General features: G+C 42.5%; 1 protein-coding gene across 1 annotated transcript; it reads right to left on the reverse strand.

Annotated features, from left to right (window-relative positions):
- Positions 1–1004: 1004 nt before the first annotated feature.
- pla2g6 (phospholipase A2, group VI (cytosolic, calcium-independent)) lies at positions 1005–12954 on the reverse strand. The gene is made up of 18 exons (XM_062388500.1): positions 12829–12954; positions 10633–10853; positions 9094–9303; positions 8808–8988; positions 8368–8555; positions 8066–8162; positions 7639–7821; positions 7441–7549; positions 6601–6717; positions 5968–6058; positions 5607–5770; positions 5376–5526; positions 4457–4593; positions 3720–3874; positions 3505–3556; positions 3064–3179; positions 2818–2891; positions 1005–2003 (listed from the first exon to the last, which is right to left on the reverse strand). Exons 2-18 carry the CDS (start codon positions 10845–10847, stop codon positions 1859–1861), a joined length of 2385 nt encoding a protein of 794 aa, XP_062244484.1. The 5' UTR covers positions 10848–10853; positions 12829–12954; the 3' UTR covers positions 1005–1858.
- Between the last annotated feature and the right edge of the window lie 955 nt (positions 12955–13909).

Below are 13909 nucleotides of genomic sequence, written 5' to 3' on the forward strand. Positions count from 1 at the left end.
GGTTAACAATACAGGCTGGTTTACCAGATCAGGAATCTCCTAGCCAAAAATGCTAATCTCTAGGCCGATGGCTAATAATAGTTATATTACTTCTTTCTCTAAAATTGGATTTAGAACTTTTATAATAAACTGTTGTTCATATTTACTTCAGATCTTGCGCTACAGGAAGCTAACGTATGGTTCTTTGAAAAAGTGAAAAATACTCACCCTACAGGAAGTGACATGATGGCGCCTGTTTTCAGCGACTGCTAACTCTAACCCTGTTGGCTAATGGTCGTCGCTAAATGTCACTGTAGTCAAAGGCACAGAAAAAATAATGCAAGTCGAGTAGCTCTTCTTACCACATTTACAAGCTGGATGTTGCTACGCTAGCTAAAATCTTTTCATGCTAAGATGGGACTTTTGTGAAGTCATGCTAGCAACCCCCAGGCTAAAGCTAGCTTAGCTTAACTACTTGCTTCCTAAATAATGAATTTGTTTTAAGGAATTTCCTCTTCTGTTTTAAAACAATTCTCATTTGGGTATAAGCTTTTAAGTTACAGAAAGCTAGCGGTTAAAAAATCTGACATTAAAGGATTTTTCTCTGGTGAAGCCTTATGCTATTCACTGAAGCTAACATGCTAACAGTTTTTGTCTTTTTAATTATTTGTGGTGACTCTTAAGCTAAATGTGTCTATACTTCTACATTTCATTTACACTATATTTTTGATTTATATGTTTGTGTGTATATATAATTAAATATTTGCTGTCATCTCTTCTTGCTTCATTCTTACCAAATATTTTTGACAGCACCAGAATTAATAGTTGAACAATACTTGTTTGCATTCAAATAAACAAACAAATAAATAGACAACAGATTGTACCTTTAAATAAAGTCTAGTCAGTTTTCTTCTTTTACTTTTTTAATGGCCACAGTGATAAATGAATCAAACATACAGGGGCAGAATGAATTAAACTACAAACCACATGGATTAAAGAAACAAATCAGTCATGAATACATCATCTGTAAATATTAATATATTTTTATTATCATACTAGTATACACTTCAGTATTTAATCCACATACAAAAAAAACATAGGAATTAATTTGTTCCTTCAAGGTTAAAGTTCTGCAGGTTGCATTGAGTTGTCTCATTCTTTGTCTTTCAAGTCTAGTCTCCAGTCCCATTACAGTAGTTAAATGTTTAAAATATGTCGTGTGAAGTTAAATACCCTGTTCAAAGTGAGTATAAATAAATTATAAAGGCATGAAAAGGAATTGTGGACATATGCAATGGTTTCAATTTGGGTCCCAGACACATAAGGCAGCACTTTTTAATATAGCCCACATCATCTAAGTGCTTCATTACAAACACCATATCACCTCAGGGAGTTTGTGAAGGAAGAATGTGACAAGTGTTTTAGTTTAAACACAACCAATCAGAAATGGATTAGAACCTGCTCAGACTCTCTTTGAGGCCAAACACTGTGAAGATCATAAAACCAGTTAGCGGACATGTGTTACTTCCTGTCTGATTTGGTTGATACCACTTCCTCACACGTTGAGCCTGTATTCACATTCTCCCGGAACTCAAACTCTACTGTCTGCCCTTCACTGCTTCGTGTACAAACAGAAAACAGGATAAACCACTATAACGATAAACTCAGTGATAAGGTCACAAGATGCTACATAACTTGCTGTTTATTACGCAACGTGAAGTCAGTTGTTTCCTCCATTAGATTTCAGTATTTGTATCACACCAATGGCTTTGTGCCTAGACCAGTTACTCTCATCCTCTCCCGATATGCACCATCTCTTCTGCCCTCGTGGTCCCGTCTTCTCAGCCTCCATCTCCCTGCCTTTTTTTTTCTCATGCGGTCATTTATCCAGGAGCAGATTGGCCAGGGATCGGAGGACATCTCTCTTCTCATATAGATACATCTGTGTTTCCCACAGCATGTCCACCAGGACCGCGTCACTCACCTCGTCCAGCATCACCTCCTGTGACAGCTGGGGACTCAACCTGCACAAGTTAACACAGGGGTTTGTAAAGAGTTACTTTCGGGTTCACAGACATTAATATGAAACTGCGAATGAGCCAAACACTGAGGATAATAGGAGTTATGCATATCTCTGTATACTAACGTCCATATAAATGGTTCACATATATAATGTAATGAGATGTAACTCATATTCAATCCAGGACTCAAAGCAGAGAAGTGGATTTCTGAATCCCAGATAGATTTGATGAGATTATTGTATTAACACGCTTCCAGAGGACTGACACACCCACATTTGACAGCTCTTCTGTTCAAACCACTTCATCTGACAATTACTACGTTTACATGAACTCCAATATTTCATCTACTGAGTTTAATCAGATATTATTTTGACAGATTGATATTTAGTAGAAAACCCCAATAGGATGTTATAAAGCAATTAAGAAGTAAACATGTCTACATGAGGATCGCAATACTTCAAATGTCTGGATTTTTGCTTATTCCGATTATGAGTAAGGTTGAGATCATCTGAAAATGCTGTTTACATGGCAGTGTCTTATTCAGCCTTTTGTCTCAATCCGATCAATATCAGAATATTGGTCAATATCAGCTATAGCAGCTAAATATTTACTCTTTGTCAACCAGAAACCTTCGGTCTGTTACACGTCTTTATTATTTAAAACACTATATAGGAAGCATCAGTGTATAAGAGAGAATGAAAGGTGCGCCAGAGAAGGTGGTGTGATAAAGATGTTTTGCTGGGATAAACGAACGAGGGCAGAGAGCAGAGTCGGTGTTAAAAGGAACCAACGCACAGCAAATTAATTTTCAGCAAACCTGTGATAGATGGTGTCGATCATCTCACACCAGGCTCTGGCTCTGTCCACGGCACAACCATCAGAGTCTGTGCACTGTTCAGTCAAAGAGAGAAAGAGAAAGACAATTAAAAGGCTACAAAAACATGACAAACACAATTCTGACTCATGGGACATTAGAAATCAATGGTTAAGAGGCCAACAGGCTTTTTGTTTAACTAGAAAACAAAGAGTTGGAGACTGAAGCAGCGGCCGTAGCTCAACTCACACAGTCCACCAGCATCTTGCCCAGCTCCTTGGCTCCTACAAAGCTCTTGGCCAGCTCCAGAGGATTGGAGGGTCGGAACACGTCCACAGAGCTCACCACCACCTGAGGGGGTTTACCTGCAGACACACAGGAGCACGTTTATGATGCAAGTATTCATTCACTATAACGATTTCTGTGCAACTACAGCTGTTGCATGTTTACATAAAGAAGGAACAACAACGATGCCTGCACCCCCCAGTCAAACTTAGTACCTTTATATTGACTGGTCAGGAGGAATACGGGCTATAGTATGAGATAGACTTGCCATTCATACTCCTGCCAACACGAAGTGGTTGTTGACACTTTCGGATTAAGAAAGTGATTTTGAATTTTGAATTTAGTTCGGACGGAGCATTATGAAATACATAATTAGTTGTGATGAGACACAATGAAGAGGCCTACCTGTCCCAAGGGAGACGACTATACCCAACTTCTTGATTTCCTCCATGTGGCCCTGAGAGGCAGGAGTGTGACGATGAGTTAGAAAGTGAGGGAACAGATAGATGAATGACACAATGAGAAAAGTAATACTTAACAAATCCATGTGGGTTAGCGATTGAATGAGCAATTAATGGAAGGGAGCTATACAAATATGAAGCTGCTGTCAATGTGCCTACCTCTGCTTTAAAGGCTTTGTTGCACTGATGGATTTCTGACATGGCGTCCAGTGTCGGGTTGTTGGCCAGCAGCCCTCCATCCAGAAAGCGGCCCATCGGTCGGAAGTAGGTGGGAGCAGCACCGCTGGAGCGGGCAGCTCGCCACACCAGTTGTTCTGATGTAAAGACAAGAATATGAGAATGAGACGAAAAGGCATTTATAGACTCCAAACTTCAGACAAAGATGGTTAATAACTAAATGCTTAATTTTTAAAACAAACACATTGATCGATGGTGAGAAGGACAAAGAGCTGAAACGTATATTTCTACGTATTTTCACACATTAACATATTTAAATACACAAGTTAATACAACTTTTTGACAGGTTAAAATCATTGTGAAGCTTTTCCTTGCAGCTGCTCGTCGTCTCTCATTCACACCCACACACCTTCATCCGTCACCTTCCTACGCTTTCTGGGCGGCTCCTCTGTGTATCCTACTATCAACACATCCTCATCCTCCCATCCTGCAACAACACACACGGTAACAGGTGCACTTGTTCTCGGACACACAAACTCACACGGAGGGATTTGCATTCACACAATTTCTAAAGTTAACTAAACTGAGACTTTGTTTTTACTATTGAGATTCAAAGTCACTAAAGGTAAGATTTGATGCCATCCAGTGGTAGTTTTAATGCACTCCATTATTCTGCACTAGTCTAAAGCCAACGCACACAAGCGGTAGTTCTGGATTACCTTGTGGGATGGTGATTGGTTGGAATGTGGCAGTGGTGGTGTATGGGGCCTCTCTGTGGACGGAGGGAGGGTTGTAGTTCCTGAAGATGTGCAGCTCGCCTGGATGTCTGTCTGCCAGGACACTGGTCACCATCACCCTGTGCACCAACAAGTGAGGGAAGAGAAAAGAGGAAAAAATGTTCACTTTCTTCAGTGGTTTCAGATGTGGACTCTATGTAAAGCGTTGCTGCAGTATTGATCATAAACCCCACCTCCTCCATGTTAGTGGAAGGGACATGGACCACACTATAAAGTCATAATTTTTCTCAGAAGATGGGTTCTGTCGTTTTATGTAGCTCTAAGTACACTGATATATTTTAAATGTTTATTTGTCTGTTCAGTTTGGTTTTATTTGACGCTAGAAAAAACGTGCAAATCATCATGATTGACAGCAGAGACGGTCTCACGATTGGTTGAGAGATCACTACTGCTCAAGCTCTGGCTCCAAATCACTTCACAATCACAAGATGGCAGCACGTTTATCCAGGATATTTTGGCTTCATCTTTGAACAGTGGCAGGAAGCATCTTTATTTACAGTCTGCGGTTTCAGAGCAGAGTCGGTTTCACCCAAAATCAGCTGAAGCCTTCAAAGGCACAGTAAAACCAAAAATTGCATTTCAAGATGGTGGATTGAATTTCTCCAAGCAGCAGAAACTAAGAAGAAACACAGATTCCCACAAGAAAGAGACACAGCCTTCTTTATGGGAACTAATTGGCTGAACACTGAATCTTTAAGGAAAGTTTTTACGAGTGTTGGTTTTATTTTTTGCATATCTTCCTGTGGTGCAGTAGTGGTATTTTACACAATCATTTAGCTAACACTGGAGCATTTGATAACTTTTTGGCTGCCACTGTAAGTTACAATACAATGACAGTTACCTCGGGTATTGGACGTCTGTCATCTTTGTGTTCTCCCCAAACTCTTTTTTCAGGAAGTCCTCCAGCGGTGCAGATTCATAAGGTCGTGACCCCTTAAAGACCTGCTCCTTCATCCGAAAGTACAGGCAGCGCAGGTAATCCATAGACTTACCTACATGTGAAAGAACCGCCATTATTGTTTTGATGCATTTTTATACAAACAATGTGGAGTGGAAAGGGACAAACACAAACCGTGGACTATAGCGAGGGCCAGGATGCCCCCGGTGCTTGTGCCAGCGACCCAGTCAAAGAGCTCTCTGGTTGATCGACCGGCCTCTTTCTCCAGAGCGATCAACATCTGGATCAACACAAGACCCTTGATACCTCCACCGTCCAGACACAGCAGACTGTCCAGCCTGCAGCAGAGGAGAGGAGAACCAAATTACTTCTTTACACCAGAGAGCTGCAACATAATCAACTTAATAAAAACTACAATCCTCAACATCTCACATGGTCAAATATGGATTCAACCTCAGTTTACGCCCAGATCGGAAATTATAAAATATAAATCCGAGAAAAGTCTACCCTAGGATAAAATGTAGAATGTACTCACTTCTTTTTCACCATTCTGCGTCCGTCCACTTCAGACGGGCCTCTGCTCATCGCACTGATCGTTGCCCCCACATGCATGATGTCCTCAAACCCTGTCAGCCAATCACAACAGCTATTGGTGGTGATGACAATACAATGGTTCGGTAATTGATTGGTAAATCATGAAAGACTAAAGGGGGCACTGGGTTTTCTACAAGCCACAAGGGAGTTTACCTACGAATATCTATTCAGTTAAATACTATTTTAGAGTTCGTATAATAAAAGTTGCTTTATTTTTGAGTGAAGCAAATTGGGTCAAGTTAGAAAGAATGTAAGAAATAGTTAAACTATATTAGAATTCTTATCATTTTAATATAAGCCTAACTTCCTCTCAGACTCTGATCCATTTGACCTATTTCCCAGATAACTCCTGGATCTTTTTGAGGGGACTGTTGAGCCTTGGCAGAGTTATCCGTTCGATGAGAACAATCAGCTCAACTGTAAAGTATACAATGAATATAAAAAGAATGACTGAAAATGTACAAATGTTTCACAGTACATACAGCTCCTCCCTGACTCAAAGAGAGACAATTAAATTGTAGAAATCCTGAACCAGAGGAGCCGTGAGGTAAATGTGAGGAACAGGTGGTTTTACCTATAGTTTGAGACTTGGCCTTGAAGGTGACGGGGGGAGGGCTGCCAGGGGAGGGAGGGTGGCAACGCTGGACCCCTACACTACACAGCATGTCCAGCAGTATCTTTCTATTAGGACCTATCGCGTTAACACAAACACACAGACACACACGCAAGCAAGTGAATATGTTAAATCATGCAAACCCCACAAAAAAGCAGAAAGAGAGAAGAGAGAGACGAGAGACAGAGAGAGAGAGAGAGAGAGAGAGAGAGAGCATGAGCAAACATCATCATCATGCATTTAAAATCAATAACAGCAAATTCTATTCTTCACCATTTCTGCTTCCGAGTGTCAGGTGGAGGATTCATACACAATCATATCAATGTGTAAACAACAAATGAGCTCCTGCAATAATCTCAAAATAAACAGTCAATGTCAATTATGCTTATACAGTTAATCATTATTGTAATTACATTGAACAATTAAGTTCAATCTTTGTGTTTTTACATCTTAAGACTGTTTCTTGTCCTGTAGCATGCGATAATAATTCTGCACGTGAGAATCAACAATATTCATTACACTACAAGGCAGAAAAATGTGTGTATTGGACCTGTAAAGATTAAGGTTATTCATCACATACAATCATCTTCATGCCGAGATTGTGTTTTCAACATGTGCTTCCAAATAAAAACCACATGAAATCAAACCCAGGCAGTTAGACGAGACACAGTAAGTTTCATCACAAGCATTTCCCTGTCAAATCTCAGACTTCCTTTCTGTTCTCTTTCTTTCTCACAGAATCTTTTATCCGTCTCCCTCTCAGCTCAAAGCCCTTGTCCTCTTCCCTCCTGCCTTGTTTACCTTTGCTGGTGCGTGCAGCGATCAGTCCGGGGGTTTCTCCCAGGTCGTTGTGGATCTCCACATCGGCCCCGAACACCATCAGAGCTTTGATCAGCTCCATGTGGTCCATCTAAAGCCAGAGGAAGTCATTCAACTCTTCAGTACAGTCTGTGGATTTCACCTGGAAGATAAGACTAAAGATGTATCCTGGGTACAAACCTTCATAGCCAGGTGAAGGGCTGTGTTCCCATCCTGCCCCTTCAGGTTGGCATTTGCCCCGTGGGTGAGCAACACCATGGACGCCTCAAAGCGCCCCCTCTTGGTCAAAATGTGGAGGGCGCTCTCTCCGGTCTTGCTGAGGTAGTTCACTGCACAGCCATGCTCCAGCAGGACACGACACATCTGACACAGAAACCCCCCCAAACATCTTTTAACATCCAAAAACCTGAGTTAATTTGATCAATCAGAGAAACACCATTAACAGGAGACCATCACTGACACAGAGCTGCAGCTTACAGGGTCATCAAAGCTTTAACATGCTCACACCACTGCAGATGAACTCTATCCCCAGAATGCAAGTATGTCATTTAAACGACTCCTCTAATGGATTTCTAATCACAAAACCCATGAAGTGATATTTAAATACCTCAGCAGTTTTGGCCCAGTGCAGCGGCGTCCCTCCGTACACAGAGTCTTCAGCCTGGAGCTGGCCTGGGTCGGCTTTTAGGATCTCCTGCACACAGCTGACAGACAAACTCACATTTACTATTAAGTATTAAGAACATAACTCATCGTCTCTAAAAAACACTCAAGAATCCCGGTTTTATAATATTTATTTCTTAAATGCTCCTCATTTCCTTTAAAACACCATCATGACGCTTTTCAACAACTTCCCCAACATTAGTAAAGATGTTCTGTACGAAAAGTACAGTGGTTCATGGTCCTCACCCCTTCTCGCTGTACTTCATGGCGCTGTGGATGGGATACCCAGTGCCGCCCACGACACCACACTTGGCTCCTCCATCCAACAGAGCTTTGACGGCCTCCATGCGGCCCATGCGACAGGCCACGTGCAGCGGCGTTTCCCCGTTGCTGTTCAGCTCGTTCACGCCCGAGCACAGACGAGAGCACAGGAGCTGTTGGTGAGAGGATGGACGACAACATGGTTTGATTGACTCCAAGAACCAATAGAGCTGAACTGTGCTGGTCACTAGACAGAATACAGGTTCCAGGGACTTCTGCATGAGCTTCCCTTTCCAGACCCTGAGTCTAGGTCACTTTTTAAGGACAGACGATGGACTGATGTTTTCCCTCTGACCTGACTTCATGATGCACTCACTGACTAACCTTTAAACATGGGGGGGGGGGGGGACTTCTCTTGTGCTCACCTGGATGACGGCAGGAGAATCCTGCTTGGCGGCAAAGTGCATGGGCGTCTCTCCGTTGCGGTCTCTGATGTCGGTTCGAGCTTGGCTCTCGTCCAGCAGCTCCTTCACGCACACCAGGTCTCCACGCTCACAAGCCAGATGCAGCGGCGTCTGACCGGAGGCGTTCCGGGAGTTGATCTGACTGGAAACAGAAAGAGGACGGGTTGACTTCAGAGCGTCAGGATAACTCTACCCAAGTTTGTTTTCAACAGGCATTCACACAAAACCTACAAACTTCTTATGTTACCTCTGGACATAGTTGTGTTTGAGACACTCTCTAAGGGCCGTCTCCACAGCGATGTGGGCAGAGCTCCAGTCCGGGTGGCTGCGGATGCAGTCCACGATGGGCTGCGTGGCCTCAGCCTTCAGGGGAAGGGTCTCGTAGAAGGGCCGAAGCTTGAGAGCATACTGCGCAAACCAGTTCATGGCGTCCTCCTCCGACCCCACCTGAAACAGCCTGGTTCGGACAGGACAGTGGATGCGATGTTAAAGTTAACGTTAAGGGAAGTACGGATATTATAGATCAGCACAGTCGTATTTAAAAGTTAGTCCGAACCTGGAAAATTGTATTTTGGGTTTATTTATTTAAGTGTAAAAGGGAATCTTTGCAGCAAACAGTTAAAAGTGAAACTTTCTCCAAATTGTAAATGTTAATACACAGCACAGCATCTTTCTACCCACAACATATCAGTCATGTTCAAATCGGGGGATAATGTGGGTTATTGCAATAGATTCAGTTTGGAGTTCGTGGAACAAGTTGAGGTTTACAGATCATTGACTTGTTTGTAGAAGCTTCTTTCTTCTCAGTTCCAGTTTCTTAAAACAGTTTGTGTCTCTCGTGAAAGTTTGTGAAATAAAAGCGAGAGTGCATTAACATTTGAAGAAAGGCTCATTTTTAATGTTTCCTGCGGGGCTTGGACTGATTTATTTTTTGCTTCAAAGAATCCATATAAAATCTAATTTGCCTTTTGGATAAAACTGTATTTTCCTCCACAAGAAAAGATGACTGAACAGCCCAGAGCCTCAGGGGGCCTCATCAATCGTCTGTTTGATGTGGACATTTGTTATAGAAAATCTTTTTTATTCATTGAACTCTTTCTTAATGAAAAGATGCTGTCAAATCCATCTTCTTTTGTTTCCCCCTAGTAATAAACATTTGTGAATTTCACTTTTAATTTTGTGACACTGAGGCACAAGAGGCTCAAGTTTAAGAAGTAGCTTTAACGGCTCTATGATGATTAGCACACATGTTTGAGCATGCTATAAGTGTAAACCCTTTATGACCAATAAAGCTGAGGGGAATCATAACGTTTGTAGAGGAGAACTCCACCCTGAGGATTTACAATAGTCTTCATTGCTTTCATATCTGTGGCTGAATGACTCAACACCGGCTTCATTCAAGATAAAGGCTCTGACTGAAGTTTGTCTAAGTGTTTGCTTTTCGGATTAGTTTGGTTTTAATTTGTTAATTGATGCTTTAAAAACAGGGTGAAATGTCATGATTGACAGATGAGACTGACTCGTGATTAATCCTGCCCTGACTTTTGTTCCAAATTACATTAAAAGTGAATTTTGGCATCATTTTTGTAAAAGTGGAAGTGGAGACGCATCATGCACAGTCCGTGGTGGGAAACAAATCTGCAGGTGCTATTAAAATCACAGACATCCTAACAGATACCTCCTATCTAAACCTATAGTTGATTGACTGTATTACACAACACGTGACACATCACCAGTCTGTGATAAGATCTCCACTCTCCCTCTCTGTCATGTGATCAATACTGACCTCAGAACCATCAATGGCGTCTCCGGGCACATGAGCAGGCAGTCCCATGACTGACAGTGGCTGTTTTTGTACAAGAGGATACGCCCCTCCTCTTTCAGCAAGACTTTGCCTGCTCCACCGTAGTCGGACAGCGGCACCTCCCTGACCCGGTAGGGGTTGGTGAAGAGGGTCGACACAGAGGAGACTGTGTCCAGCAGGCGGCCAAGGAACTGCATCGTCACCTGATGGAAAACAGAGAGCTCTGTTGTTACCCCTGTTCCACCGTGAGTCGGTTCCGAGTCGATGCCTGATCTCCAATCAGTTCTCAGTGTTACAAACGCTAAAAAGAACTGTCTCTCAACCGCTATCGTCCGGGGGCGGGACTATCAAGACCGATGGGAAAAGTACAACCAAAACATTGTGACCACCATTTTGTAAACAACAGGGTTACGGGCAGGTTTCAACAAGTTAAATGTAGAACTTTTTTAAAGTCAACAGAAGAAGCATTAAATGAAAATCTAGAATGTTGAATATTCTTTCTGAAACGTATAATGTGGCTGAGGGGTAGAGTGGTCGTCCTCCAACCTGAAGGTCGGCAGTTCGATGGCCAGTCTTCCCCATCCGCATGCCGAGGTGTCCTTGGGCAAGATGCTGAACCCTGAATGACCCCGAATAGAATAACAAAGTGCTGCGAATAGATGCACTGTATGAATGTGTGTGTGAATGGGTGAATGTAGAACTGTAAAGAGGTTTGAGTGGTCATCAAGACTAGAAGCACATGTAGAATAAGAGCAGCTCTCGTCACATGTCTGCTCCACAGCAGGCTGAGGGTTTGTTGTCAGCATCAATGAATGATTTATTCTAACCGCAGGAGGAAATGATGTCACAGGAACAACGACGACAGGTGTAACAACCCTTTACATTTCCTCCTCTGGATGCTGACAGACCATAACGTGTGGTTCGATGAGTGGAATAACGGTTCTGCACTATCAGAGGCTGGTTCCTGTGTTGTGCTCCTGGTGGATCCTGGTGGTGGTGGCAGCTTGATCCTGGACTATGATTACAACAGACTGCCTGACACACTATCCTCCTACTCACATGTTCTACCATCACTGACAACAGCTCCTCTGTTTCATTCGTTGCTGCTGCTCCCTTCCTCTCTATCTCACATTTCCTTAAGTGCAAACACTTTAAACATGTGACACATTTACAAACTTCTTCTAATTAATGTTTGTTGACATGTTCAGTAACACGCAGCACCTGGGAGAGGGATCCCTCACATGTGTCTCTCTCTCTCTCTGAGGTTCTATCCCCTGTTACTAGGTGGGGGGGGGGGGGTCAGTAGTTTCACTCTTGTTGAGGGATAAGAACAGAAGATGCTGACGGACACGTTGATGACACCGCAGGAGCAGCATGGAGACATGTTTGTTTCACTTTCTGTTGTGCTCACCATTACTTCAATTGGCTGTTTACCCCAGAGACTCCAGAAGTGATGAGTGGACTCACTTCCCCCGCTCCCTCCCTCCCTCCCTCCCTCCCCTCGGCACAGTTTCAAGTTTCAAGTGCTTATTATCAAATGCACAACAATGACATTAAGCAGTCGCTGGCAATGAAATGCTTGAGTCCCAGGCTCTCTTCTAGTAATGCTCAAGTTATTACAACCAAAGGAAAAACAAAATTTGAATGAAATAGAATATAAAAAATGGTGGTGGTGAGCAGATGGTGAGTGAATTGTCATTTTTGGGTGAACTATCCCTTTGAGCCCAATGAGGCAAATGCTGATGTATGAAAATGGTCAGTACTAATGTGATAATTTGATTGGCTGATTGATGCTAATGGCTTCTAATGAAATGGGGCTAACACCACAACACATTAGCAGAAACTAGCAAATCTCCACTTCTTGTGCCCACTCTACAGGAGCTTTTAGTTCTAATGGAAACTGACTAACAAACGAAACCAGTTCCTTTTAAAACACACGAACAAGTGGCTCCTCTCATTCCGCTCCGGAGTGTCCCAGTAATCCCAGATCAGTGTGACACGATGGGGAGCTAAGGAGGCGACACGCAGTCCCGCTGCTGGTCCCAGTGGCTCCTGTCCTTCATGTTGAATCAGACCTCGGATCAGAGGAGCCTCTGGAGCGGGGTTTAGGATCTGAACGCTGCGGGGGGCTGCGGGGGGATGCGGGTTAAAGCTGTGAAAGTGCGTGTTTCGTCTCACCTGCTCGCGGGCTCCTCGGCTCGTCACTGACTCCTGACAGCAGAATCAACAACCGCGTCACTGCAACCGGAAGTGACACCGAGCGGGATGGAAGGGCCGCTCCGCCAATCGCAGCCCGGAGCAACGTGGGGGGCGGGGCCAGATCCCACCAGCACATGGAGAGTTTTAGTTGTGTTCATTGTGAGTTGGAGCTGAGCGTCAAAACTCTATTAATAATCATAAATGTATAATATTTAATCAATAGAAATATTAGCAAAAAGCATTATGTAATGTTTATCCACAGGATGTATAACACTTTATTTATCTGTTTTGTAAAAAATCTCCTGCTAAGAGAGTATTTGTCATTCTCTGCCCATAAACAAGAGTTTGTTTTATTTATTATTATTGTATTTAACTTATCAACACTACTAATCAACACTCTTACAAAACATACAATACAAACAACGGCATAAAAGACAATAATCACAAATTAAGTTAAGGTGCCTGTTCAATTTCATGAAAACAAGAGTTTCATTAAAATTCTTATAATTATATTTAACTTTCATCACAGAGACCAAAAGTAAACATCCTTTCACTCCCACTTTTTTCACATGCCACTCTACTATACTACACTTTTTGCACTATTTCTAATTTTAAATAACTTTTTGTTGTCATCTGTGCATCACAATATGTCCCTATATTTATGTTCAAAAGGTTTCATCATTCCGCGCTACTGCCGTTACTTTAGCACATTGCTATACAGTGAAACATGAATAGAATGTACTCAGCATTTTTTCCCCCTTATTTTTATGCTATTGCATAGTTTATATTTGTCATTCTCTTTTCTACCTCAGTCTGACCTGCCTGCTGCTGTAACAACTGAATTTCCCCGGTGTGAGGATCACTAAAGTTTTATCTTTCTTACCCTGTCTTGTTTTATAGCCAGGTTCATCACTTTTTGGGTCCCCTGGAAACATTCTGTTTCTGTTGTTGTGATATTTTGTAGCGCATGTGTCGTCATATTGATGAAGTTGTTTTCATGTCCGTATGAGTCGAGCTCTCTCAGCCGACGAACAAGTGTTATATCAGATGAAGGGCTTAC

Source organism: Platichthys flesus, chromosome 5 (genome assembly GCF_949316205.1).
Source record: "Platichthys flesus chromosome 5, fPlaFle2.1, whole genome shotgun sequence".
Taxonomy (NCBI): Eukaryota; Metazoa; Chordata; class Actinopteri; order Pleuronectiformes; family Pleuronectidae; genus Platichthys; species Platichthys flesus.

What these genes read in the sequence shown, in the direction of transcription:
- pla2g6 (XM_062388500.1), bottom strand. Translation starts at nt 10,847, where the DNA reads ATGCAGTTCCTTGGCCGCCTGCTGGACACAGTCTCCTCTGTGTCGACC. An exon ending in ATGAAGTACAGCGAGAAGGG is followed by an intron (nt 8,163 to 8,367) that starts GTGAGGACCATG and finishes TTTGTCTGTCAG; the next exon opens with CTGTGTGCAGGAGATCCTAA. An exon ending in ACTGGGCCAAAACTGCTGAG is followed by an intron (nt 7,822 to 8,065) that starts GTATTTAAATAT and finishes TTTCTGTGTCAG; the next exon opens with ATGTGTCGTGTCCTGCTGGA.